Source organism: Bombus flavifrons, chromosome 7, assembly GCF_040668555.2.
Source record: "Bombus flavifrons isolate JBK064 chromosome 7, iyBomFlav1_principal, whole genome shotgun sequence".
Classification (NCBI taxonomy): Eukaryota; Metazoa; Arthropoda; class Insecta; order Hymenoptera; family Apidae; genus Bombus; species Bombus flavifrons.
The window spans coordinates 11,316,321-11,341,433 of NC_138448.1; the positions used below are offsets into that span (position 1 = coordinate 11,316,321).

Consider the following 25,113-nt stretch of genomic DNA (forward strand, 5'->3'; position numbering starts at 1 on the left):
AAGCAGGCAGACAGGCAGGTACAGAACAGAGACGTATAAATAAAGAAAAAGTAAGATACATATACTATATGTATACTGCACGCAGTATGCATACACTTTACGTGTACGCAAAATATGTTGAATGCACAAACGGTGTATATATGAATGTACGTATACACGTAAAATATGTATAGAAAATTAATTTTAATCGACACTACAAATTTTCCATAACTTTTTGAAATTTGATTCCTCTCTCTTTCTCTCTCTCTTTCTCTCTCTCTCTCTCTCTCTCTCTCTCTCTCTCTCTCTCTCTCTCTCTTTCTCTCTGTTAATCGACTAGAAGCGTGATTGCGCTGTATTTCTCTCGAGTAAATAATGTTAATAGTATCATTTGTTTTGTTTTCGATGCATCATCAAAATTATATTTATTAATTTATTAGTATTTATTTCTTTAGATTTTGGCCATTTAAAAGGAGGAAAAAATAAGTATAACAATAATAGGACAGATGTGGAGAAAAATGTGGTGCATTTACATATGATAATACTGTTTAAATACGTCGCACGCTGTCGATTCAGAGAGAAACATCGCAAAGATTCGACAATCATGCCAATTTCTTTTTTTCCACGTACTGACTTTTTGTATAAATGTGTCACCTGTAAATATTTATTATTTTTACTATATGATGAGAATAGTGAACCACAATCGTTTCGGCTGAACAATGAATTCTGCAATATGCTTTTTTTCCTTTCAAATTAAGATATGAAATCAAACCACCTAGAATCATTGCTGCTACTATTGTTGTTTTTGCATCTATTCTGTTTATACATTTGTCAGATTGATACAAACTAAAAAATGTTAATCAATTTTTTTGGAAATTATTCATCGTTTAGCCGGTACGAAAGAACGAGAGGTGCAAAAGCTTTGAATTTTTTTTATAATTTGTTATTTAATATAATGGATGTTATAGAAATGTTCTCTATATTTCAAACGTTATAAGTTTTCTGTTTCTTTGGTATTATTAACGTGTAAGCTTATCTTCTAAATTAAACACTTTTTTATGATAACAAAAGTCTTGTTAATTTTCATGCAATAATTTCATTCCCTTAGCAATCTTGAATTGAATTTATTATCATTATAAATTATTATCATCATCATCATTATTATCATTATTATTATTATATCACTATTATTAGTTTTCTTCTTCTTCTTGTCATTGTATTGATTATTAAGAAAGAATAATGAAAATTTTAACCAGGAAATTGAAGTTTCATCAAACCTCACATATTAAGTAAAAGAGGAATGAAAATAGCAATATCTGAAAGTCGAGTAATTTTTTGTTTTAGCAGACTGACTTCAAAGGATATTATTATTATTATTATTATATAATAATTGATTATAAAAAATGATTTTTCCTTCTACCGCATATGGTTGAACGTAGACGAGAAGAGTCGAGTAGTGCGTTAAAAGAATGAAATGTATGTAAAATTGAATTGCAGATCGATTAACAATTGGAGAATAATGAATATATACAGCAGGCAGGGTTGATTCTAATTATTTGTTTGTTTGCTTATATTTGTTCGTTTATTCATTTATTTATATATATATATTTATTTATTTATTTTACTCATTTATTTACTTTATTGTTGTATATCATATAATAATTTTGTATCGTATATTGCAATTATCATAAATCAAATTTGAAAATAGGCTTTAAATTATTATAACAATATATCTTAGACAATAATTGAAGCGCTCCCTGGAATTAATCGAGCCGAAAGCTCTCGCAACAATTTCCACGAGCTTTTATCGAAACGGGTAGGAAATCTTACACCTGTGTATGTAGGGTACCGTTTCAATTACGATATCGTCGCTATGTATATTGAACACTTGTTGAAATCCCCGTTAAGAAAGATTTTCAAATGTTCAATCAAAATGAACATTTCTTATTATGTGTTATCGAGTGTTCAGCTAGTAGAATACTTATTACTCGTACTAGTTTCAGCCGAAACAGTGGATGACGTTTACTATTTACCTTCCATTTCCTATAGTTACGTTATATGTTATAATAACCATAATATAATAATAAACATTATTACCACCACAGCAATAATAGTATTATAATAGCACTGTTGCTAGGGACGCATAAAGTTATATTTACGTGACGACGGCCCCACTGCCTGCTTAATGTAATCAACGATATTCATTCATCAGAATAAGATTCGTTATACATAATATTTAATGTAGTATCATTACAGCATACATTAACTCGTATCAGCAATTTTTGTTCGCATTGTCTCTTTTTCCTTTTATTTTTCTCTTATGTTCCTTTTTTACGTGTACGGAAGGTCTTAATTGAACGATTGATTTCGCGACGTCATGTCTGTTGTGTATTGTTTCACCCAAGTAATTAATTTACGCTTCTCATTTATACACTTTATTATCGTTCTTTCTTTCCTTTACATTTTCCCCCCTCTCTCCATATTCCTTTTTATTACATTTTAACATAAGTGTTCTCGCATGACCTTGATAATCAGCGATAGCTTACGGGCATAATGGGTCGCGAGTTTCACTTTAACAAAAAATTATAACGAAAAAAAACGAAGAGGCTAAACGCGAAATGTAGCTATTATATGTATACACATATGTATGTGTGCCGACAGTCTTGTGTAAAATTGTGTACAGAACAGGAGAACCTCTGATACGAGATCATTACCATCAATCGTACCAATGTTTTGCGGATTATATTATATTATATGATATTTTGCTTATTCCTTTTCTTCCTTTTTGATACTCAGTAACAAATATATATAGTTGTACTTGAGGGAAAATAACAAGGAAGAGAAGATTGGATAAGAGTGAGAGAGAGAGAGAGTGAGAGAGAGAGAGAAAGAGAAACGATATAGCGATTTAGCGAAGAGTAGTGGTAGAGAATAAAAGTAATAGGAAAAAAAGAAGAAAAAAGTAAAGTTATACCACATAGTGCTTAGAAATTGGAAACAAGTTCCCTCGTGTTTTTGTTTCTTCTACTTCGGTTGTTTCCTTTGATTCCAAAATATATAATTACCCAATTACCCAGAGATAAAAATAACTCATTTTGATACGACAATAATAATGTTATTATTGTTATTAATATGTATCATTTAATTAACATAATATTATTCGGCTATCCCTGTGGCAAATCGAAGCCTTTATTTTCGCACGCATGTAGGACACTTGAAACGAAGCTTTTAATTCGATACACGAAATTCAAGGAACAGAAAAAGGATAGAAGGTTTTAATTCGAGATGTACTGCTACAAGTGAAGCGAAAGCTGATGTACTTATCGTATGCGCATTTGAATTTATTATGACGAATGTCTATCAAATATCGTAAAGTTCGGGTCTCGTAACTTGGACAAATTGATCCATCCGCGGTAACGATCAGCATAGGAAGAAGATTCGTAAACTGTTCTCAATATTTCATATGTTAAAAAATTGGTTACAGAACAATCCTGGAGTACAGAAGTAGCGTGGTCGAAGTACGATCAAAATGAATTAGAAACAAGTAACAAACATCTTTTGTTCTGTTTCAATTTCACCTGACTATCTTTCCCTTTTTCTTTCTAACATTTCCATATCGTATTTGATAATTGCTTGTATTGCATGATTATACTAGACAAATAGTAGTAAGTTGTAAGGATTTACCGCCTTATCACCTAACATGACAAATAATATCGAATCTGTGTCGCAATGGATACAATTAGGATAATAATGTAATTTAAGTATCTAAAAACAACGCTTCGTATTCCAGTTACATCTATTTACTACTTCGAATTCCAGGTTTTATTTCATTTCATCCAGGTAAGAATTTCTCCCTCTTTCTGTTTTTTTCTTTTTAATGAGTCCATTTATTCCATGCCTGAAATCAAATTATTTATTCAGGATGTATGTAAAAAGAAATAATAAGGGATATGACATTAGAAGAAAAATGGAAAGTGATGGTGATGCAAATAAAGGAGGAGATTAGATTAGTACATGAAATTATTGCACAAACAAAATGTTCCAAATAACGTATGAATGAACAAAGAAATCAAACGAGAATTTAATAAAAATACGAGCTCCATATGTATATAAATACATTTGATTATCCACAATTTTTAAATATTCACGATGAGAATACACGCATAATCGTTGACAATTTTGGTTCGAAAGAAACTTAACTTTGTAATTTGAATTCTACTTCATCAGTTATGCTATAGCTCTTCGTAAAGTAATTTGTAACATACCGGATGTTGCTTGTCTTGAACAGTGTCAGGTATTCCCCATGCTGGTGGATCCATTTTGTTTGCTTCATTTGGAGGAATTTCTGTCAATGTAGGCGTACCAAACTGTCCCGGCAATAAGGTTAATCCTGGCATCAGAGATAGAGTGGTCGCGCTTCCATTGGGAAATGGCTGCTGCTGAGTGTCAACGTGACCCTGCATATAAATCAAATTGAAACTACTAAATCTAAAGTTAAACATGCAAATTATGCACATAAATTAATATCAATATTCTTACATTATTTGTATTGTATTTTCATGATGTATATGTATATATATATATAGTTATACTATATATATATATTTTTTTTTTTAATATATAAGTGTTATATATTATAACACTTCCAAAAGATTTTTAGCAGTAAATTAGAGGGAGGTATGATTTTAAATGAATTGTATACTTTGTGTATGTACACAATATTCGAATAGGAAGGAAGAAGAAAGAAAAGATAGAAGGAAGCAAAAAGGAAATAAAGAAATAAAAGATGAGATGCATGACATAGAGAAGTTACCTGGAATGAAGATTCCATCATGTGATGAAGTTCGGCATCGACGTTGGATATACGATTGTAAGTAGCGTTGGATCGGAACATTTGATGTCTGTCTATGCCCGGCGCCAAACTCGCCCAAGATCCAACAAGCTTTTCATTGTTCAACATCCAATTAATGGAATCAGCATCACCACCGGGTCCCATCCCTGCCGTTGCGTAATTTTTCCAGGCTCTTTCCGTACCGATGGGTCGTGGTACTTTACGATCCTCGATCTTAAGCTGATTCATTTCTTGAGCTACCTGTGCCGGCGAAGAAGGTGATATAGCCGGTGAACCGCCATTCTCTAGGCTTGTAATCAAATCAATGCTTCCAGGTTGTGCGGATAAATTTGCCAAATGATTGGAGAAACCAATTTGGCCTATCATTGGATCTTGATGGGGCGGGTAATTATTGTGCGGTGGAGCGAACGGCCAACGAGTTTGCCCGTTAGTCGAGATTCCGGTATTGCCAGGAGTGGCTCGAGATGGTGCCTGATATTTTCCTAAAGGAAAATTTCCAAGCATTGCCAGGTTATTAGACTGGATCGCGGACGGAGGAGGCGGCGGTACAGTGGCGAACATGTTTGGATGCATTCCCGCCGCCGCCGAACCCGCGTTAAACATTGTCACTTGAGGCTTGCTATTCAAATGTAACGAGCTAGAAAAGTCAGGCGCTCTGGGGTTTAATCTGGACATACTGACTGTAGTGTTCACCGAAGCAGATGGCGCTATTGTTTGCGCGAAATTCTGCATATGCGGGTGAAAAGGTAAAAGCGGATGACCTTGCCCTTCGTTTGGTACCATCTTTAATAAACTTGAATTCACGTTTGGATGCTCATAGCCGATGTTGTTTCCTTTAAACAAACCTACGTCCAACGTCGGTTGTGATGTAGAGGCAATCACGTGTGGCTGATGGGTTGTCGCATTGCGAGTTCCTGTCAATTCCCCTTGAAACACTGGTCTGCTAAACTGAGCTCCCATAGCTGCTCCCATTTCTATATTTTGCTGAGGAATTACCGGCCGCGCTACAGCCAAACTACCTGGTGGTTTGCTTGAAAGAGGATGTTCATTGTAATTTCCGGACGACTGAAATTGCGGTGGTTGAATAGGATTATGGCCGGTATTCGATGATACACCTCCGCTTCCTATGCTAGTCGCGCTCGTATTAGTTGTATTGTTTGATTTACTTGAAACGGGGGAGCACATAGCTGTCCCTCGATATCCAGGAGCTTTCGAAGCATCCACCTACATGAACAAAGGAGAACATTGTTGAACTAACAACGTTCGCATTGTAGCAGTATCATGGATACACAGGGTAGCCTGGAATAACAAGTTATTATCCGTTCTATCATTACTGCAAATACTAACCTGAGGAGGTATGCTGTCGATGAATTTAGACGAGGATGAACCCGAAATGTTAACGGACACTCCACCACCACCAGCTACAGTCGCGAAATTCATACCCTTCTGAGATTCATTTTCTCGACTACCCCACATGGATTGTTGTGTAACTTTCGTAAACGTGTCATTGAATAGGGAATATTCGAGAGGTGTATTATTCGTCTGCTGTTGTTGCTGCTGCTGCTGTTGCTGTTGCTCTTGAATTGTCGATGCAATAGGTGGTGGACTACGTGCTTGCTGTTGCTGCTGTTGCAATTGTTGTTGACATTGCGATGATATCGGGGGTGACGGACTGACTCGTATCGAGGAGTTCGAACAAGTCGAAGTGACAGTACTTTCCGAGCAGTATGCAACCACAGTGCTTGTTGCCGGTGATACTGCCACGTTCGAGCCGGGAGAGTAAGTAGACTTTCCGGAATAATGGGAGACCATAGTTGGTGGAGCAGACAAAGTAGGCAGTGGTCGGCAGTGTTTTGGCGATGTATTGACTGCAGACTGTTGAGACGAACTCTGAGCCATTGCCGCAGCTGTAGCTGATACAACAGTCACCGAATTTGCTTGCAACGATTTTTGCTTGTTTACCGTAGTATGAGTAGACTGCATGACGGTAGTAGATGTATGCGTTGAGGCAGTGATCTCGGATAACTTCGCTGCAAACGTTTGCGTGGTACTTGTCGTTACAATTTTTGTTGCTCGTCCAGCGGTCATAATTGCACTCGTATATGACATTGTTGTCTTCGTGTTTGATGACGAAGCCATCTGGGCTGCCACAGCTTGAGCTCGTTTTTCAGCTATATACGCAAGCAGATACGTAGGTATTAATTTAACGTTTATCAATTAAATGAACATTATTGTTTTACTACGATGTTATATCGCTTTTCTGCATATATTTTGTATATATATGAATAGATATACAATATATGCAGGGTTTATCTTGTAAAATTAACCACCACATTTCAGACATTTCCGACAATTTGCCAAAAAAATATTTTAAGTAAAAGTTGGTTAGTTTTTGTTTTGCTACACATTTGACTACTAATGAATAATAAATATATTGTAATATCTAAAAAGAAGTCAAGGTAACCTTAAATTTTTATCCAAAAAATTCTTTTTAAAATTTTTTTATTTAGCGAATTGAAAACTGACTAATTTTTGTTCAAAACATTTCTTTAACAAATTATTGAAAATGCCTGAAGAATGGTTAACCTTAGAGGACACACCCTGTATATTCGTATAGAGCGTAGTACACGCTAGCCAAAATTAATGTAGAGAAATTTTAATTTGTTATTACCCGCAGCCACAAGTCTGGGTGCTGTTGCGCGTGGCAAAGGCGTTGGAAATGGTCCAGCGAGTTTAATGGTTGACGACGATCGAAGTGGAATCAACTGATTAACGGTAGAAACTCCGGATGTGTAACTAGATTTATTAATTTGCGTACTACTGGAACTAGACGTTAGACTTGGAGGTTTATTTACAGGACCCAACTTTGCTTTGCTCGACTAAAATTGAAATACATGAAAGAAATTAGGGAATGAATCAGCTATAAATTATAAAATCTTTCCAGTCTTGTTGGTATAATAATTTGATGGTCTTACAGCTACAGTAGATACGGTTTTATCCCAAGAAGAAGTAGTAACAACTGTGAGTTTCGATTTTGGAAGCATTTGCAATATATCAACATCTGGATCTTTAATGAGAGCAGCTATTAATGTATGAGCCTGTTTTGTCGCATCGGACGATCCTCTGTAAATGAGGAAAATATGAAATTATCACATATATATTAAACGATCATTTTCAAGAGAAAATAAATAGTCAACCCTCATACTTAATAGTAATAATTCGTTCGCCCTGGCATTTGCTTTGTTTTTCAACTTCGATATGCGCTCCTGTTGCACCTCTAATAGCATTTATATTACTTCCCCCTCTTCCGATAACTCGACTAATAGCATTTGGTGGTACAGATACTTTCTTTGAACGGAATGGTGAATTCATAAATCTCCCAGAATCATCCGACTGTCCCCTATTTTCGAAGTTACATCAGATTTTTATTTAATAATTACACCACAACATAATAGCAATGGCAATGATTATAGCAATAAAAATGATAACATCAGCAATATAAATCGTGCTTCTTACTTTCGTACAACTTCTTTCCAGCCTTCTTCACGTTTGCCTGCTTGCTTAGGACTGGTTGTGTTGTTTGACTTCGTAGAAGTATTCAATGCGTCGCTATCATACTGATTATTGTAAGTTTTCTTGCCTTTACCAGGCATATATGTTTCATTGCCAGTTGCTTCAAAGTCTTCTCTATCGGCAGGATGCCTCGACGATTCAAATACCAGTTGACCTTTCAATTTACGTTCACCACAATTTACAGCCGAAGATCTAGAACTCATTGTAGCAGAGGTTGCGGATACGGATACTGTATTAGAAACATTGGTCATAATTCTCCTGAAAAAGTAATATCATTTGAGAGTCTAACGTTAAAAAAATTCATCAATCACTCATATCGTTATTTTTCCAACTTACTTTTCGGTCGTATTGTTTTGAGATTTTGTCGGTGTAATAGAATTTTGTGACAAAGTAGTGCCTTGCGTGACAACAGACTTTGGAGATCTTTGGGGAGACGTGTCTTTTTCATTGTTGTTTGGACTATTAGCTTTCTTTTTCTTTTTCTCCTTCTTTTTCTCTCTAGCTTTGACGTCATTACTACTACAGCTGCCTTGACTATTCGCATCGATTCCGCTATCGCCTTCCTCTCTGTAAGGATCTTCCGGACTTCTGTTAACCGGTGATGGCATACTGTCCATTCTTTCACAACTGTCTCCAGTTTCGTGTTCACTATCATCCGCTCTATCGCATTCCTCGTCTCCGGATTTCTTCCCATTTTCCTCTTTATCTTCATAATTTGTTTCATTTTTCTTATATTCTTCATGTAACTTTCGTTTCTCCTCTTTTTTCTCAAGTTTCTTTTTTTTCTTTCGTTCTCTCCTGCGAGCAGCCGCGGCTTTTTTCGACTCTTCCCTCGTCTTTTCCATATCAAGTTCTTCCAATAGTATCGTTGCATTTTTATTTGCTTTTGCTGCTTGAGTTTCCTTTGCCGCACGTATAACTTTCACACATTCCTGACATTTTTCTAAGAGTTCCTTGTCACTGACGGTAGCTATATACCTCGTCATTTCTTGGTCACTTGGAAATTGAGTAACATGATTTACCATCCACTTAACAACTTTAATATGTCCTTTACGAAAAGCGGCCATCAAACAAGAAACCTGCAATTGAATAACACATACCCGCACGTATTAATATTTATACATATAATATGTACATGTAACATGTAATATATACAAACAAGTTAAAAAAGAAAGGAAAGAGAATAAATCAGAATGTACATAGTATGATTAAAAAAATTTAATTCGATTTTGTGGTACATCTAACTTTTAACTTTTCACATACCTTTCGATTGTCTTGCGAATCAATATCTGCTCCAGCATGATACAATAAATCAACAACATTCAAATGCCCTCCATTTGCCGCTAACCATAATGGACTATTTCCTTTTTTGTTCTTCACCTCTACTTGCGTTCCTCTGTGAAATTCATGTTATAAGACACTTAGATTAGGTTTACAAAACAGAATTTTCATAAAATAAGATAATAACAAGATATTACCTTGACAATAATAATTCTACAAAACGGCAGTGTCCTTTGTCAGCAGCGATGGTGAGGGCAGTGTCGCGAGATGATGGAACGGGAGTAGCATTAACATCTGCTCCCTTAGTAAGTAAAACACGTCCAACTTCTACGTATCCTCCACTAGCCGCTTCCATTAACGGTGTTAAGCCGGTCTGAACAAAATTTTATAAGATTCATATTTCACAATATATAGCATTATACATATATGTTTAACACAGTATTTCAAAGCTATATATTACCAATTCGAAATTCAAGTATTATAGAAAACAAAAGATCAATGATCTTCAAACTTTTACAATTAACTAAATTTAAACAAACTTTGAAAGCAAAAAGCAAAACTACAATTGTACAAAATGGCAAATGACAATAGTTGATCAAATTTTTTTATACTTTGTACTATGCAAAATTTGCATATTTCAATATATGTATTTTCGTCATAGATATTTTATACATTGATTATATTAAACAAATAATTAATATTAATAATATATATATAATATATAATATATATATAATAATAATTAATAATATTAAACAAATAATTAGAAATATATAAGAAAGAGAGAGGGGAAACAAATTAAAATACACACGCGTACACATACACATTTGTTTATACCTTAGCTCGATGTTCTACGTTAGCTTTTCGATCGAGAAGAAGACTAACGACCTCGTGTCTTCCTTGAAAACACGCCAAAGTTAGCGCCGTATTACGATTCGTCTCTATTTGAGCATTTATATCACTGCCCATGTCTAATAATAGCTTGACCGCCGCTATAAATGATTATAAACATATTTATAATACAAGATTTTATATTATTACAATAGTAACCACTTTATAATGAACGTACCAACATGACCATTCATGGCTGCAAGCATGAGTGGAGAAATACCTAATTTTGACCCAGTCCGGGAATTAATTTCAGCACCATGACTAAGAAGAAGCTTTATTATATTAACGTATCCACCAGATGCTGCAAGGCTCAAAGGTGTGTAATCAGAAACATTACGGTGTTCCTTATTAGCACCCCGATTAAGGAGAAGCTCTACCACTTCGTATCTACCACCGCTGCAGGCAAGAGACAAAGGTGTATCCTTGGTGCGCTCAGATTGAGCTTCTATATCAGCTCCATGATTCAAAAGAATCTCTACCACTTTTTGATGACCTGCTGTTGCTGCCAATATAAGGGGAGTAAATCCCTTTTTATCTCTATGTTCTGTAAGAAATTAAAAAATTTGTAAATATTTAGTATATTTAGTATAATACTTTAATGTCGTGCTTATGATCTATACCTATATCTGCACCGCGACTTAACAAAAGTTCAACGAGTTCTTCATGACCACCAGCACATGCCAATGTCAAAGCTGTATCATGATTACTGTCAGTTTCAGAATCCACGTCCATACAAGAAAATGATGCAGGTGGTACTTGACTAGTAGTATAACCACCAACTGTTGGAACACCTGTTGTGTATTGACCAGCAACTAAGTAATAAAATTCAATTAAAAATTGGGTACAATTCTCTTGAACATTTGCATGATTAAAAAATTACATATTTTCTGCTTATACTAATAAGAAAAGTTTTGTACCTGTCGTTGGGTCCAATTGATAATTTTGACTGGGAAAATTGGGAGTTTGCTGTTGGGTATTGGCAGTTTGTTGTTGCTGTTGTTGACATGATGGTTGTTGTGACAGAAGTGGATATCGTCCCTTTTTTCCTTTACCGGTCGTTGGAGCTGTATAAACTTGTTTTTTATCTGAAGCAACAATGGTTGCAGCAGTTGTTGTTGCTGGCGCTTGGGTTTGAGTAGCTACTTGAACCTGATTAGTACTACAGGTTGTTGATTGAGCATAACCATTTGTTTGATGGGATATACTATCTATTATTCCTGTTGCTTCGCTTACAGTTGGCAAAGCTTGTGTTGGAAATGCTGATCAGAAACAAATATATGATCACGTTAAGGGTTAATATGTGGTCACAAGTGTTTTGAATATAATGCATAAGACAGAAAGCGAAGGTGAAGGCACTTTGTTAATCATATATATAAAACTCACTTATCTGGGAGGATTGCAGTAACAATTGTGGTTGAAAATGGGTTCGTAAACCTTCCAAAAATCCGTCTTTATATGCTTGACTCTGTAGGGATTGTGGACCAGTTAACTGCAAACCTGCTGATATATCAGATTGTATTTGAACACCAGCACTAGTTACTTGAAGCGAAGGCAAAGTTGGTAACACAGGATTGGTAAAATACTCTTGAGAAGTATAAGGGCTGGTTGTTTGTTGAACTATTTGCGTTGTTTGCAAATGTTGCTGCTGCTGCTGCTGCTGCTGCTGTTGTTGTTGTTGTTGTTGTTGCTGTTGAGAATCCTTACCATTTGTCACTTCTAATCTTTTCAATTCAAGCTTTTCTTGATCTTCTGTTGCTACTTAATCAGAACATAATATATCATTAAATAGCTATGAACAATTGAAGAAAAAAAAGGAATTCATTCTTTATTTAAATATTTACCATCGACAGTATCATCAAAACTAATAGATCGAAAAATTTCAAAAGCATCATCCAAAGGAATATGCGTGCCATCTTCTAATTTTATAACACTTTCACTTGTACAAAGAGCCTTTGCTTTTTGAGCCGCAGCAACAAAGGGACAAGCTCCATCTCGATGTAATCTTGCTAAGTCAGGATCTGCCTGCTCCGTTAGATTTTGTTGAGTTGTTTGCTGCACGTAATTTTTATATATATATGCATACATACACAGGCGTATGTGAGCACATACGCACACACATCCTTGTGTAAGACATAAGTCATAATTACCTGATCGTGAAGATGATGGGAGTGCGTTGGATGAAGATGTGACATTAATTGAGTGGGCATAAGTATATTATTTCCATTAGCAGTTACTACTCCAGTTTGTTGCTGTGATTGTGATTGCTGTTGTTGATGTTGTTGCTGCTGCTGCTGCTGAGCTTGCTGTTGTGGTTGTTGTTGTTGCTGTACCTAACCAGGTATAATATATACTTTGATATATAACATGCCAACATGTTGGAAGGAAAAAGGGATAAGAGAAAAACAGATGAGAAAACGGAAGAAAAATAAACTGACAATAAATAAAGGAAGAAGAAATAAAGTTAAAAGTATTAAAGAACAAACCTGCACTTGATCCAATTGTAACTGCAATTGTTGGTTCAGCTGTTGCAGCTGGTGTACCTGTTGGACTTGATAAGTATGTTGTCGTTGTTTTTGCTGGTATTGCTGTTGAAGACCAGCCATCAAGTTAGCTTGTTGTTGTTGTTGTTGCTGTTGCTGCAACTTTCCGGCCATTACACTGGACGAAGCTTTCCGGATATTTTTACCTTCTTTTTTAGAGACAGGTTTCGCTTTTGGGCGATCGCTTATAGCAGTATTCTGGCTAACATCACTACTCGCGGTAATGGGTTGGGAAACTGCCATAACGGTGGGAGGGGTGGATATACTTGGAGGACTTGGCGTAGTTGTTGAAGATGTATTTGAAGTAACCAATGGAACGGATGATGTAACAGGTATCGTCGCAAGAGAAAGAGGAGGAGATGTAGGGAAAGCGTTTGTCGTGGGAAAAGTTTCCGATATGGTTGGAGCTAAGGATAACTGAGCTTCTTGTGCAATTCGTTTTCCTCTAAGAAATGCATTATACAGTGACATTGCTTGGCTGGTGCCTTGATGACTTAATGAATTTCCGGGCATGCCACTTGTACTGCAAACTAAACCTTTCGACCGAAAATACATCGATCGTTATTAGAAGTGTTTCGAGCACAACAAAAAGAACTCAACCACATACCTGATGATAATGTATCTGGATCACTAGAATCTTCTTGCTGCTGTTGCTGTTGTTGAGTTACAACAGGATTCTTTGCACTACAGAACCAATGTCCTGGACCTTTAATTTGAAGTTCTCTCTCTACCCTCTAAAAACATTTATAAGACATGAAATACACTGAGAATATCAAAGAGAAACCTTAAATTAATAAATGAATATTTACTTGTAATTCTTCAAAAATTTGTTGCTTATGTAGGATCTGCTCTTGTCGAGTATTCTTTCGGCTATCCGTAACATTTAACCCTGGTGTTGGCGCTGGAGCAGGGCTGAGGCTGATGTTAGGTTCTGAAAGATTGGTAAATCCTCCACTACCTTTATCCAGAATATTGGTATCATCTTTAGTGGTTACAATTGATTCTCCTGCGGGCTGAGAACGAACTTGTTGCGCCTCAGCGGAAGTAAGACTTGTGTCTGGCATCATCGTTACGGATCGGTTTTTTCTTAGTAACGATTTTTGTGTATTGTGTTTAGGTTGAAGATTTTGCGATTGTGATTGATCGGCAGCATGTTGCTGCTGTTGTTGGTGTGACTGTGGCTGCATAGATGCATGTTGTTGATGGGGCACATGCTGCTGATGTGTAATATGCTGCTGTTGTTGTTGATGTGATTGTTGCTGCTGCTGCTGCTGCTGTTGCTGCTGCTGTTGCTGCTGTTGTTGTGGGAGCAACATAGGCGTAGGTGTTGCATTATGAGGTGTGGTCATCATAATACTGTGAGGGTAATCCAATAGAAGTTGAACTACACTGGTATGTCCACCCTTTGCAGCTTCTATCAACATCGTAGAATTATCCTGTAACAAAATTTTAATTTTTTATGATGCTGTTATAAAAGAACTCGTCAACCATTATTACACGCCACATACCTTCAGTTTATGAAACGGATTAGCAGACTGAGCAAGTAAAAGCTCTACAACTGCAAGATGTCCACCAGCGCAAGCTAGCGAGAGGGGAGTGTGATCGTTATTCGTTGTTTGCCTATTAACGTCTGCACGTTTCGTTATAAGAAACTGAACTGTACAGAGATGGCCGGCTCTACATGCCTTCATCAACGGTGTTCTTCCTCCCTCTGATTCATGCTCCTATAATATATAGAAATGAGATGGCGAAAAATATAAAATAACTGTTCTGTATATATTCTTTAAAATAATTTTGATTTAAGAAGGAAGTACCAGATCAGCACCAAACTGAAGTAAGAGATCCGCAACATCGGTATGACCATTTTCACAAGCATACGTTAATGCAGTATCTCCTGTTTGAGTTTGAGCGTGGACATCTGCCGCAGATTCAAGTAAGTAACGAACGAGTTCTAAATGACCTTCCTGTGCAGCTTCCATTAGAGGAGTAGAGGCACCTAATTCAATATCAGCTCCTGCTTTAATTAGAAAATCAGCAACTTCTAGAAAGCCACCGCAACAGGCTAAGGTAAGCGCTGTTTCTTGTGTTTCTTCAGTTTGAGCATTGATGTTCGCCCCTATATATATCAAGATATATAAATTTTACTTTCCTTGGGAAAATTTCTTAAATAATTATATCTCGATTGTTACAATGAACGAGAGTTGTGATGTACCTTGACTCAAAAGCAAAGCAACCATTTCTTCGTGACCTTCACGCGCTGCTTCCATTAATGGAGTGTAACCTTCATCATTTACTTCTTCGATATTAGCTCCTCGTTCAATCAGGAGCATAGCCAGATCAACGTGACCTCCACAAGCAGCCAAAGTTAATGGAGATTCAAAACTGTCTGTTGGCATATTCACCTGGGCACCCGAATCTAAGAGTAAACGAGCTACTTCTACATGACCATCCATCGATGCTTCCATAAGGGCAGTGTGCATTTCATCAGTTTTGTGCTCCTATAAGACAAAATAATTCAGTTTAAAATATACAATCCCATAAAGCAAACAACTACAGTGATCAACAGGTACCTGATCTGCGCCAGCTTCTAATAAGAAGCGAACCATTTCCAAATGACCTTTGTAACAGGCTAGTGTTAGCGCGGATTCTTTAAATTCATTGGAATGAGTATTAATTCCAGCGCCATGTTCTAGCAAGATCTTAGCTACTGGAACATGTCCAGCACTAGCTGCTTCCATTAAAGGTGTATGACCGTTTTCATTATGATCTTCAACATTGGCACCTGCTTCTAATAATACTCGCACTACCTCTTCGTGACCACCCGCACAGCCATACATAAGAGGTGTATTACCTAAAAATATAGAGCCTGATTTATCTATTACTATATATAGATGTATAAATATTTCTTTTAAAACTTTATAAACTATAGACTATAAACTTTACAAATTATACCAGAGATATAAATCATAAATATGAATATTACAACTACATTCCATACCTGAAGTAGATTGAGCATTAACATCAGCTCCATGCGCAATAAGCAAGCTTACAACATCTACATGCCCTGCACTGGCAGCCTCCATTAAAGGGGTACAATCCCCCTTTATGCCACGATCCTCCACGTTTGCACTCATTGCCAAAAGTACCTGCTCATAAAAAGATCAATCAAATAAAACAAAATAACTGGAACAAATACATTTATTGCAACTCAAACACAATACAGTCAAAAACATTACATATTTCAATTTATTTTTATACAATAGGAAATTATAAAAAGTTGTCTACAAATAGGCTGAACGATATTATTGTTCGTTTTATTTATTTTTAATATTTCTCCTTAAATGATATATTGAATTAATCTTTAATATTCTTCTGCATATGCTTAGAAGAAAAAGACAAAATATAAAGATTATATTTAATATCAGCAATAATGACAACATTGTATCTGAATGTGTACATACAAATACATGTATACAGAAATTATACATAAAATATTTCAAGAAAAGCTGTTTCTCTCTTTTTCTCTTACTCACGCACATTTGCACGCACATTCCCTCTCTCTGTCTTTTACATGCGCGCAAGATCGCACTAGCACACAGATACAAAATGAGCACTTATAACATAAATGAATGATCATATACAAAATTCAAACCTGAGCAAGTTCGTAATATCCAGCTGAACAGGCGAGAGAGAGCAAACTCTCTCCCTCCTCTGTAGTCTCGTGAACACTGCGTCCTTCTGTTAATAATTTTCTAACAGTACCTACGTCTCCGTCAGTGCAAGCCTCTACAAGAGAGCGCTTTTCGTTTTGTGTGCGTGGATTATCGCTGCGCATACGAGTCAATGCAGCTGCTGCTTCATCTAATGCACAAGAAACACTAGATGTTATGCGACGGAGCACTTCGTGATCAGGCAAGTGCTTCCCATCGCCTGATGACAACTTGCCAATACCAGCTACTTCCAGCAACGATTCTAATCGAGCCTGAGTTTCAGGATCCACAGATCTCTCTGGATCTTCAGAAGTTAATAGAAGCTTGGACGATTCTAAATGATGACCTTCGTCTAATTCAACCTGATCAATTGCAAAACACTCCACCTGTAAATAATAAGATAAAATTTTTTCCAACAAAATCAATATACAAAAACAATTTAAACCTAATAATTAAGATATAAAAGTAGCGTAGTAAATTTTCACTTGACATAAACGTATCATAAACTATGATGTATTAATAAATAGATAATAAATATGAAACTATATTCCAGCAAGGGTACTGCTTCCTTCTACTTAGGAAATTCTAGTAGAATATTATAGGTAATTATAATAACACAATTTCTTTTTATCACTATTATAAATACGTATTATGTTTAGTTTATATGTTTAATTCATAATAAATTAACTACATAAAGAAACTATTAATTACTAAATTTGATTCAGTACTTTTATCAGGAAAGACACAAAATGATTATAGAAATTAATCTAAAGATTGCCGAGTCATATTTCCTTAATATATCTGTTTCACTCAAGTTTTATAATTGTGGCTTAAAATAAACTTGAAAGATTTTAAATTAGGTAGACCTTAGTCTGATATTTTATCAATGTAAAAAATTAACAAGTTTATATGTGGAATATGTATGATACAATTTTGCTGAGATGCAAGAACAATGGTAATTGAGGTTATTGTATAACAGAAAATCCCCTCCACTTGATGGAAATGGAAAAAAGAAATAAAGAAGAGGAAGAAAGGATGGAAGGAAAAAAGGATAAAAAATAGAGAAGAAATTGTATAGAAATATAGGAAAGAGATTCAGGTAAATTAGATGAAATGAATGAATTGTTGAGAAAGTGTTGGTCAAAGATGGAGGAAAAATGAAGAATAGAAAAGAATAGAGTAAAAGCCAGGTAATAGTAGAAATGATATAAACAAAGAAAGCAATATCGTTGCAATACGCAGAAAATTTTAGGTGAAATCAAATTGCTTTCAACCGAAAGTTTTGTCTGTAAAAAGAAAAGGATAATTTGTAGACGATCTAAATTATAGTACGTACATCTCGCGTAGAGGTCATATCCTCTTGCGCGACGAGTGGAAACCAATGAGACATAAACGCAAATCAGAATGTAGGTGAAACTATTTTATCTTCTGTATATGATTAAAACGGCTTGCCAGTGAACACAGAGACATAAGAACAATGTGCAGCCATTCCAAGAAGGAGGAAACTGACACTTCCTTGGTATACTCTTTGCGTGCGTAGTGAACGCGTCCCGTTTGTTTTATCGAAACCAAAGTAAAGAGAAAACGACGATACGAGTCGCGTATTCACTGATCTTGTAAGCACACGTCGTACTAGCCAATATAATTGTTCGTCGAAAAAAATGGTGAAAAAAAAGAACTCCGTTTAAGAACCGCTGTTGGTAGAATATAGAATAATATGGTGGCTCTGCTCTCTAGAATTTCCACGCCACGAACACGAGCGACACAGGGCAGAACCGATGAGTAGCCGGCAAGAACAGAGGTAAGGATAGAGCCGAAATCTCGTTGACAGTATAACAGAAACAGTTAAGTGTTACAGTAAGATAAAAAATACGCCTATGGACGTATAGAGGAGGTAAAGAGACGGCCACAAGCAGACAAACAGGCTCACGAACTCGCACGAATACGCGAGAAACGCGGCCGAAGAGAACTCCGCTGGGTGGCGCACAACGTAGTGCAAGCGGACGTAAAATAGCTACACACATACACTTATCTATGTACGAACAGGCACATGCGAGAGCTCGCGCGGCCCAACGTACACTACATGCAAGATTACTAGTTCAATGAAAACTCTACCTCCATATACCTCTCTGCACAATACATATTCAGACTAGTAGTCTACATGCATAAATATCTACTTGCATAAATGTATAAACATATACATGGACGTACACGTGCGTGCGCACGCGCTTGATTATGCAGTGCAGTTAACCGGACTGCTTTATTTATCATTTACACATATACCTTTGCAGAGTGCCTTCATCAGATTATACAAATAAAATAAATGTACAAATTTTTCAATCATTTCTATCCTAGATTATAATGTAGTTCATGTATAATGTACAACTTTGTCTAATGTCGAAATCGTTTGATCGGCCTAATACTTAATAAATATCTACAAACGATCTATAAAAGATAAAGATCAATAAGGTGGACTACAATCTAAAAAGATGGCAAGTATATTTCTGATAAAATCACAAACAAGTAAAATTATTTTCCATATTACAATACACCATGACGTTTTATTAGCTATCATAACGCATATATTTTGATTATATAACATCCCTGCGTAAATTCCCATCTTGTTCTCTTTTTCCCTTTCTTCCTTTCTTCCTTTCTTCCTTTCTTCCTTTTGTCGAAAAATTTGTGGAGATTGTTTCGTAGTATTTATTAGTTTAGCGATTCTCGTACCAACGTCTCATGCTCGGAATCAAATTTAAGATTTCCAGAAAGAATCAAATGTCATCATTTCTTATTGCTTTTTCAATTTTATAAAATACCCACCGATGTTTAATTACCTATACGGTTGTACTAAATAAACTGCAAGACACCAGGCAATACAATATGATGCGATATGATGCGATATGATATGATATGATATGATACGATATGATACGATACGATACGATACAATAAGATACAATACGATACGATACGATACAATAAGATACAATACGATACGATACAAAAGTTTTATGCTATTTTTCATATGACGATATAGATTATAATTCTGTTAATTTCGTTATTTCTCTTCTCGAATAGGTAGTTTCTTCTTTAAATATTATTGATTATTGAGTATAAATAGAAAAACATATGAAAATACAAAATCAAGAATAAGTACTGACGCTAAAAGAAATATGCATGTTGATCGATGGTTCTTTGATGCAACTAATTTTCGAACTCTTATATCATAAAAAGTGGATTATATTAGATGGATTTGCAATAAAATTCGGAAATATCAAATAAGGTTAGCAACGATTCAAATAAATTTCATGAAAAGCTGACGTGTGCGTAAGCATACATACACGTATATATGCCTATGACGTATACATATAGATAGGTATAGAAATATATAGTATAGAGGAAAAGAGAACAAGTAAGAGTAAGGATAAGGATAAAGGTAAGGATAAGGATAAGGATAAGGATGAGGGTAAGAGCAAGGATAAGGGCAAGGATAAGGATAAGAATAAGGATAAAGGTAAGAGTAAGAGCAAAAGCAATAGCAAGAACAAGAGCAAAAGCAGTAACAAGAGCAAAAGCAAGAGCGAAAGCAAAAGCAGGAGCAAGAGCAAAAGCAAGTATGTAAGAAAGGAGAACAGAAGGAAAGAAGACGGAGGAGGAGGGTGTGGAGGGGATGGTAACTGGATGGACGACAGAAGCGACAGACGAATTCATGCGTGTGCGTGCATACGTACATGCGTGCGTTCAACCTCTGATTGTAGGAATACCTTATTCACGATGTGGCATGTTTTTTTGACTCGGTTTACCTCTGAAACACTGTCCTCTTCGCTCTCCGACGAGTCTGCCATAAAGCGCGGCTGCAATTCGGAGAAGGTTTCCGTCTCTGACTTGGTAGGGCTGGAATTCGAAGACTGGGGAGTCGACGACGTCTTTCCAATGTCGTGGTGAACGCTTGCTGATTTCTCGTGCTTCTGACTATCCGAGGTTGTTCCTTGTGCTACATTCTGCATCTTTACCTTCCAGATGAATCATATGATACTAAGGTATCGTTCCCGTGTCGCAAAACACACACAGAACACTTGCTTTTCGATAATAATCTTGAGCACGATCGCCGTCATTCACGTAAGCTAACACCCGCCATTTCTACTATGGCCGACACCGAGTCTCCCGGATGCCTCTTCGACCATCTATATCATTGCATACGATTCGATATGCCATCTCTCGTTTTCCATGGCGGGTAATTTCAATTTCTCCTTTCACAATATTCTCATATCCTCCTTTATCTTTTTTCAAATCCTAATACTTATTACCATAATGTTCATCATATATGTATACGCTAATATTTTGAATAAAATCTGTAAACAAACTATAGCAATTATGATACAAATTAAAAAAAGAAAATGTAAATTTTAAAATCGTTTCTTTCCTTTCTCCCTCCAATATATTCAATTTTAAAGGAGAAAAAGATTAATGACTTAATTAAAATTAATCTCATCTGTTTAACACAAATCAGTATTCGTGTATGATATTTAACGCTTATATTTGCTGCATCATTTATATTTTTTAATTAGATTTTTGCTTAATAATAAAATAATTATAGGAAAAGTGTATAATTTATTCCAACATATTATCAATAATAAGTTTTATAATTGTCTTATAAAAAGCATTCGATATCAATTTCTAATATAGAGCAAGGTGTATTTAATTCAAATCTTGAAATTACATCTGGATGTAGAACTCCCATCTTTCCAATCACTTTATCATAACATAATATTTCCGCACAACGATGAGGGAAGAAAGTGGGATCTGAAAGAAATTATATGGACTTAGGATAATAGATATTATGATACCTTGTTAAAAAACAATATTCCTAAATAAATTGCGTTCTCTTATACGTATAATTTGGTACATGGAATTTTTCATATAATGCTTTACCATCGACAGCACGAAGATAATATCCATTTGCATTCTTACTGCCATTCCATGGCACTTCTAATATTTGTAATATTCTATCCAATAAACCATGAATTACTTCAAAACCGTCAGATTTATTGCAATATACCGCGCATAAATGTCGATTATTACGTGCACCAACTTCCACATCGTTATCTTTTAATATAATGTCGGAAACTTCGAATAATTTATGAGGAAGTGGCATTTTTTTATTTGCAGCTAACGTTTTCAATAATCCTGGTATCAAAGTGGTACGGGCAACCTGTAACATTGTCATGTTATTAATTTTATATTTTAAACCAACCTGAGCCTACGGTCTTGATAAACTCTTTGTACATGCCTGAAACTCTAATGTTTTTGGATTTAACACATGGACAACTGGTATGTTTAATAATTCGTGACCTAATTTATCCGCTACATCTTCACGAGAACACTGTAAGGAGAAACTTTTCAACTACAACTGATTTGTACAATTTGTATAACTGTGTGCTCAAAAATTTTGCATACCAATGAAAATGTCAATGCTTCTGTGAATCCAGCACAAGCCAATTCTATCCGCAGTTGATCGGATAATTTATTCAGTGGAAACTAAATTTAAAACATGAATAGGAAATATTTTATCTAAAACTTAACCAGCTTAAAAATCGGCGATTGTAACATTTATTAGTACCTCATTCGCAGTGGTAGATAAATGCGGTATAGTTTTCTCAATTTTATTATATCCATATGCTATAGCAATATCTTCATAAATATCACATGCATGTATCACATCGTGCCTTGTAGGAGGCACTTCGATGTTTAATATATTACCATCTTTAATAGATGTTTTCAAAGACATTCTAGAAAGCAAATTAGCCAATTCCTCCGCAGTTTGTTTTATACCAATGTATTTTATTGCTTTTTCACAATCCATTTCCTCAATTCGATATTTCAAGTCTGGATAATGAAATACTTGTTTATCAGGATACACAATTTCCACCACTTCTATTGAATATTTTATTTTACAGTATTGACTAAAAGCACAAACTATAGTATCCAATACTACCTTTGCCTACAAAATTTTTCAAAAATTTGCTATTAGTTGATTTATCTCTTACAAATATAAAGAAAATAATGGCTTTTATGTACCTTTGTTAAATCTGTCGCAGTACATTCAATTAATATATTTTTAGTATTGAGTGTAATTTTTGAGTGATCTCCATTGATAATTGGTGGGAGTGATAAAATGATTCCATTACTGTCTTCTACTACAGGATAAACTGGACTGTCCTTTATAATATGCAGATATTGCTTTAATTGCGCATGGTTCTAAAATAAAACTTAATATAAAATTCTCTTTAAAATAAAGTTCATATTAAGTAGGCATTCAAATTGTAAAAACACCCACTTCGTATAAATTCATAATTCCTTCTGCTGTATATTCCATCTCTTGATTAAGTGGCTTAAAACAAATGTCAGTTGGTGGCCTTGCATCATATAAAAATGGACCTCTGACAGTATCTAGATCATGGGTTCCAATTGATACTAAAGTTCTTTTCCTACCTATATTTTGATGCAATTTTTCTTGAAGATCAATGAAGCTGTTGTAAGAATCTTTAGAAAATGTAACATCACGTAAAACGGCTGCAACAATATGCCCTCTAACTTTCATACACTAAAATATAATATAAAAAAACAGTTTTATTAAAAGTTCAACCTTTCAATTTAATTTTTAGCTTTTATTTTTCAATTGAATTACCTTTGTTAATTTTTAATTAAAAAGCATTGATAATAATAAAAATCATATATATACCTGCTTTGTCATTATAATCTTTTGTGTGTTTGTACTTGGAAATATCTTTGTATATTGTGGTATATCCATTCTATATTTAAAAAAGTTTTCTAATTGTAGTAGTCTATATCATATGTTTAATTTATTATTACAGTTATTGCTAATATATAATATATACTGTTATTATATACTAATGAACTAATAATGAACTAATGGAACTATTAAAATAATAGTATGATTTTAATAAGACTCTGTAGTATGAAAAATAATAGAAAAATTAAAAAACTATATAATAAACATATATCGTACATACTGCTTTTGAAATATAAGAAGTCCAAGAGCTAAACCTTCCAAGCATAATAGATCGTATCTGTTTGCAGGTATATCAATTTTATATACAACTTCTTCAGATACTTCTCCACTATGATTTAAATTTTGTTCCTTTGTCATCATTTGTTTCTCTGTTGTCTAAAAATCAAAATTTAATTAATTCTAGGATTATTTCGATGTAATACTACATATGGAAATATATAGCAATTCATTTCTTATATGCATTAATACATCTGATAGTATCCAATAATATGTAAGCTGCATACCACTTCGTCCAATTCTAATCCAAACTCAAAACATAAGTTTTGAAATTCGGCATCCGCTAAAATCGTATTATAGATTAATTTACTTATAAATATTATATTGGTAAATATTTAGTTAGGATAATCATAAACGTAAAAGAAGTTGATACAATTTACGATGTTCATTATTTAAATATTTGTAACTTACAATATGTTTTACCAAGAGTTTTAAACAACAAGTCACGTTTAATATTAATAGTCGGCATTTTTATATAATACAAATTTTCAACATGCAATAGCCGATTATTAATTCGAAAATGGTTAGAACTGTGTTGAAATTGATATATCTCAGAAAAGAATTTAAGGTTAGAATCAATTTATGTTAACAGAGAGGGAATTTCCTTTCTGATGTTATTAATTCTAAGTAGGGATAGGGAGCAGCATTGTAGATATTATAAGTTAAGGTTAGGTATATCTGTCATACCTATCATACATATATTTATATATATATATATATTTCTGTAGTTCGCAGATTTAAATTTAACAAATTAATGGTTATTCGAAAATTTGTAGAACGGAACAAGTAATAATAATACAAGTAAAAGCATTCAAATTTCCGTTGTATAAATATAATCTGATATAATTAAATATTTATATAAACATCTTTTATATATATATATAAACAATTTATATAAACGTCATTTATAGTAGAGCTTTTCCTACTCTAAAATAAATAAATAAAAGTCTTTCACTTAGACTCCTTAATAAAAGTGTATTGAATTCTATGACTACCTAATAGAAAAAAATATTACTTGAGTATGAAATTTTATTTTTATAAAAAACAATAACACGTTTTAACAAATCAATCACTTTATCCAACAAAAAAATTAACTTGATGAAGCACTGATGATTGAGGATGTATTATAAACAAATTTATTGGCGAATAATAAAGAATGATTTCCATCCCTCAGTGAATCAATGAACTAATCAT

General features: G+C 34.6%; 2 protein-coding genes and 1 long non-coding RNA gene across 6 annotated transcripts; all 3 read right to left on the reverse strand.

The window, feature by feature from the left end:
* Positions 1–124: 124 nt before the first annotated feature.
* LOC138181810 (uncharacterized) lies at positions 125–1,240 on the reverse strand. Of its 2 annotated transcripts, none has more exons than XR_011173609.1 (2): positions 317–1,240; positions 125–272 (listed from the first exon to the last, which is right to left on the reverse strand). It is a non-coding gene; the product is annotated as an uncharacterized LOC138181810 (long non-coding RNA). The 2 variants fall into 2 exon arrangements; XR_011173608.1 differs by having other exon boundaries at positions 125–280.
* An 888-nt stretch (positions 1,241–2,128) lies between these two features.
* On the reverse strand, positions 2,129–20,987 carry mask (multiple ankyrin repeats single KH domain). Of its 3 annotated transcripts, none has more exons than XM_069116961.1 (28): positions 20,633–20,987; positions 16,769–17,212; positions 16,115–16,262; positions 15,687–15,967; positions 15,329–15,614; positions 14,931–15,232; positions 14,625–14,840; positions 13,926–14,552; positions 13,724–13,850; positions 13,060–13,652; positions 12,724–12,906; positions 12,418–12,598; positions 11,960–12,334; positions 11,494–11,835; positions 11,197–11,388; positions 10,755–11,120; positions 10,523–10,677; positions 9,883–10,058; positions 9,668–9,800; positions 8,741–9,483; positions 8,348–8,662; positions 8,037–8,231; positions 7,807–7,954; positions 7,503–7,710; positions 6,179–7,002; positions 4,793–6,055; positions 4,245–4,436; positions 2,129–3,877 (listed from the first exon to the last, which is right to left on the reverse strand). In XM_069116961.1, the coding sequence occupies exons 1-28, from the start codon at positions 20,834–20,836 to the stop codon at positions 3,854–3,856; spliced, it is 9,243 nt and encodes a 3,080-aa protein (XP_068973062.1). In that variant the 5' UTR covers positions 20,837–20,987; the 3' UTR covers positions 2,129–3,853. The 3 variants fall into 3 exon arrangements, with proteins under 3 accessions (XP_068973062.1, XP_068973061.1, XP_068973063.1); XM_069116960.1 differs by having other exon boundaries at positions 12,418–12,628; XM_069116962.1 differs by lacking the exon at positions 20,633–20,987 and adding an exon at positions 18,163–18,386 and having other exon boundaries at positions 12,418–12,628.
* A 433-nt stretch (positions 20,988–21,420) lies between these two features.
* On the reverse strand, positions 21,421–24,553 carry beta-PheRS (phenylalanine--tRNA ligase beta subunit). Its single transcript, XM_069117065.1, has 11 exons — positions 24,331–24,553; positions 24,147–24,202; positions 23,864–24,018; positions 23,572–23,641; positions 23,167–23,433; positions 22,908–23,087; positions 22,450–22,830; positions 22,287–22,367; positions 22,120–22,212; positions 21,762–22,041; positions 21,421–21,632 (listed from the first exon to the last, which is right to left on the reverse strand). The coding sequence occupies exons 1-11, from the start codon at positions 24,386–24,388 to the stop codon at positions 21,481–21,483; spliced, it is 1,773 nt and encodes a 590-aa protein (XP_068973166.1). The 5' UTR covers positions 24,389–24,553; the 3' UTR covers positions 21,421–21,480.
* Positions 24,554–25,113: the final 560 nt, after the last annotated feature.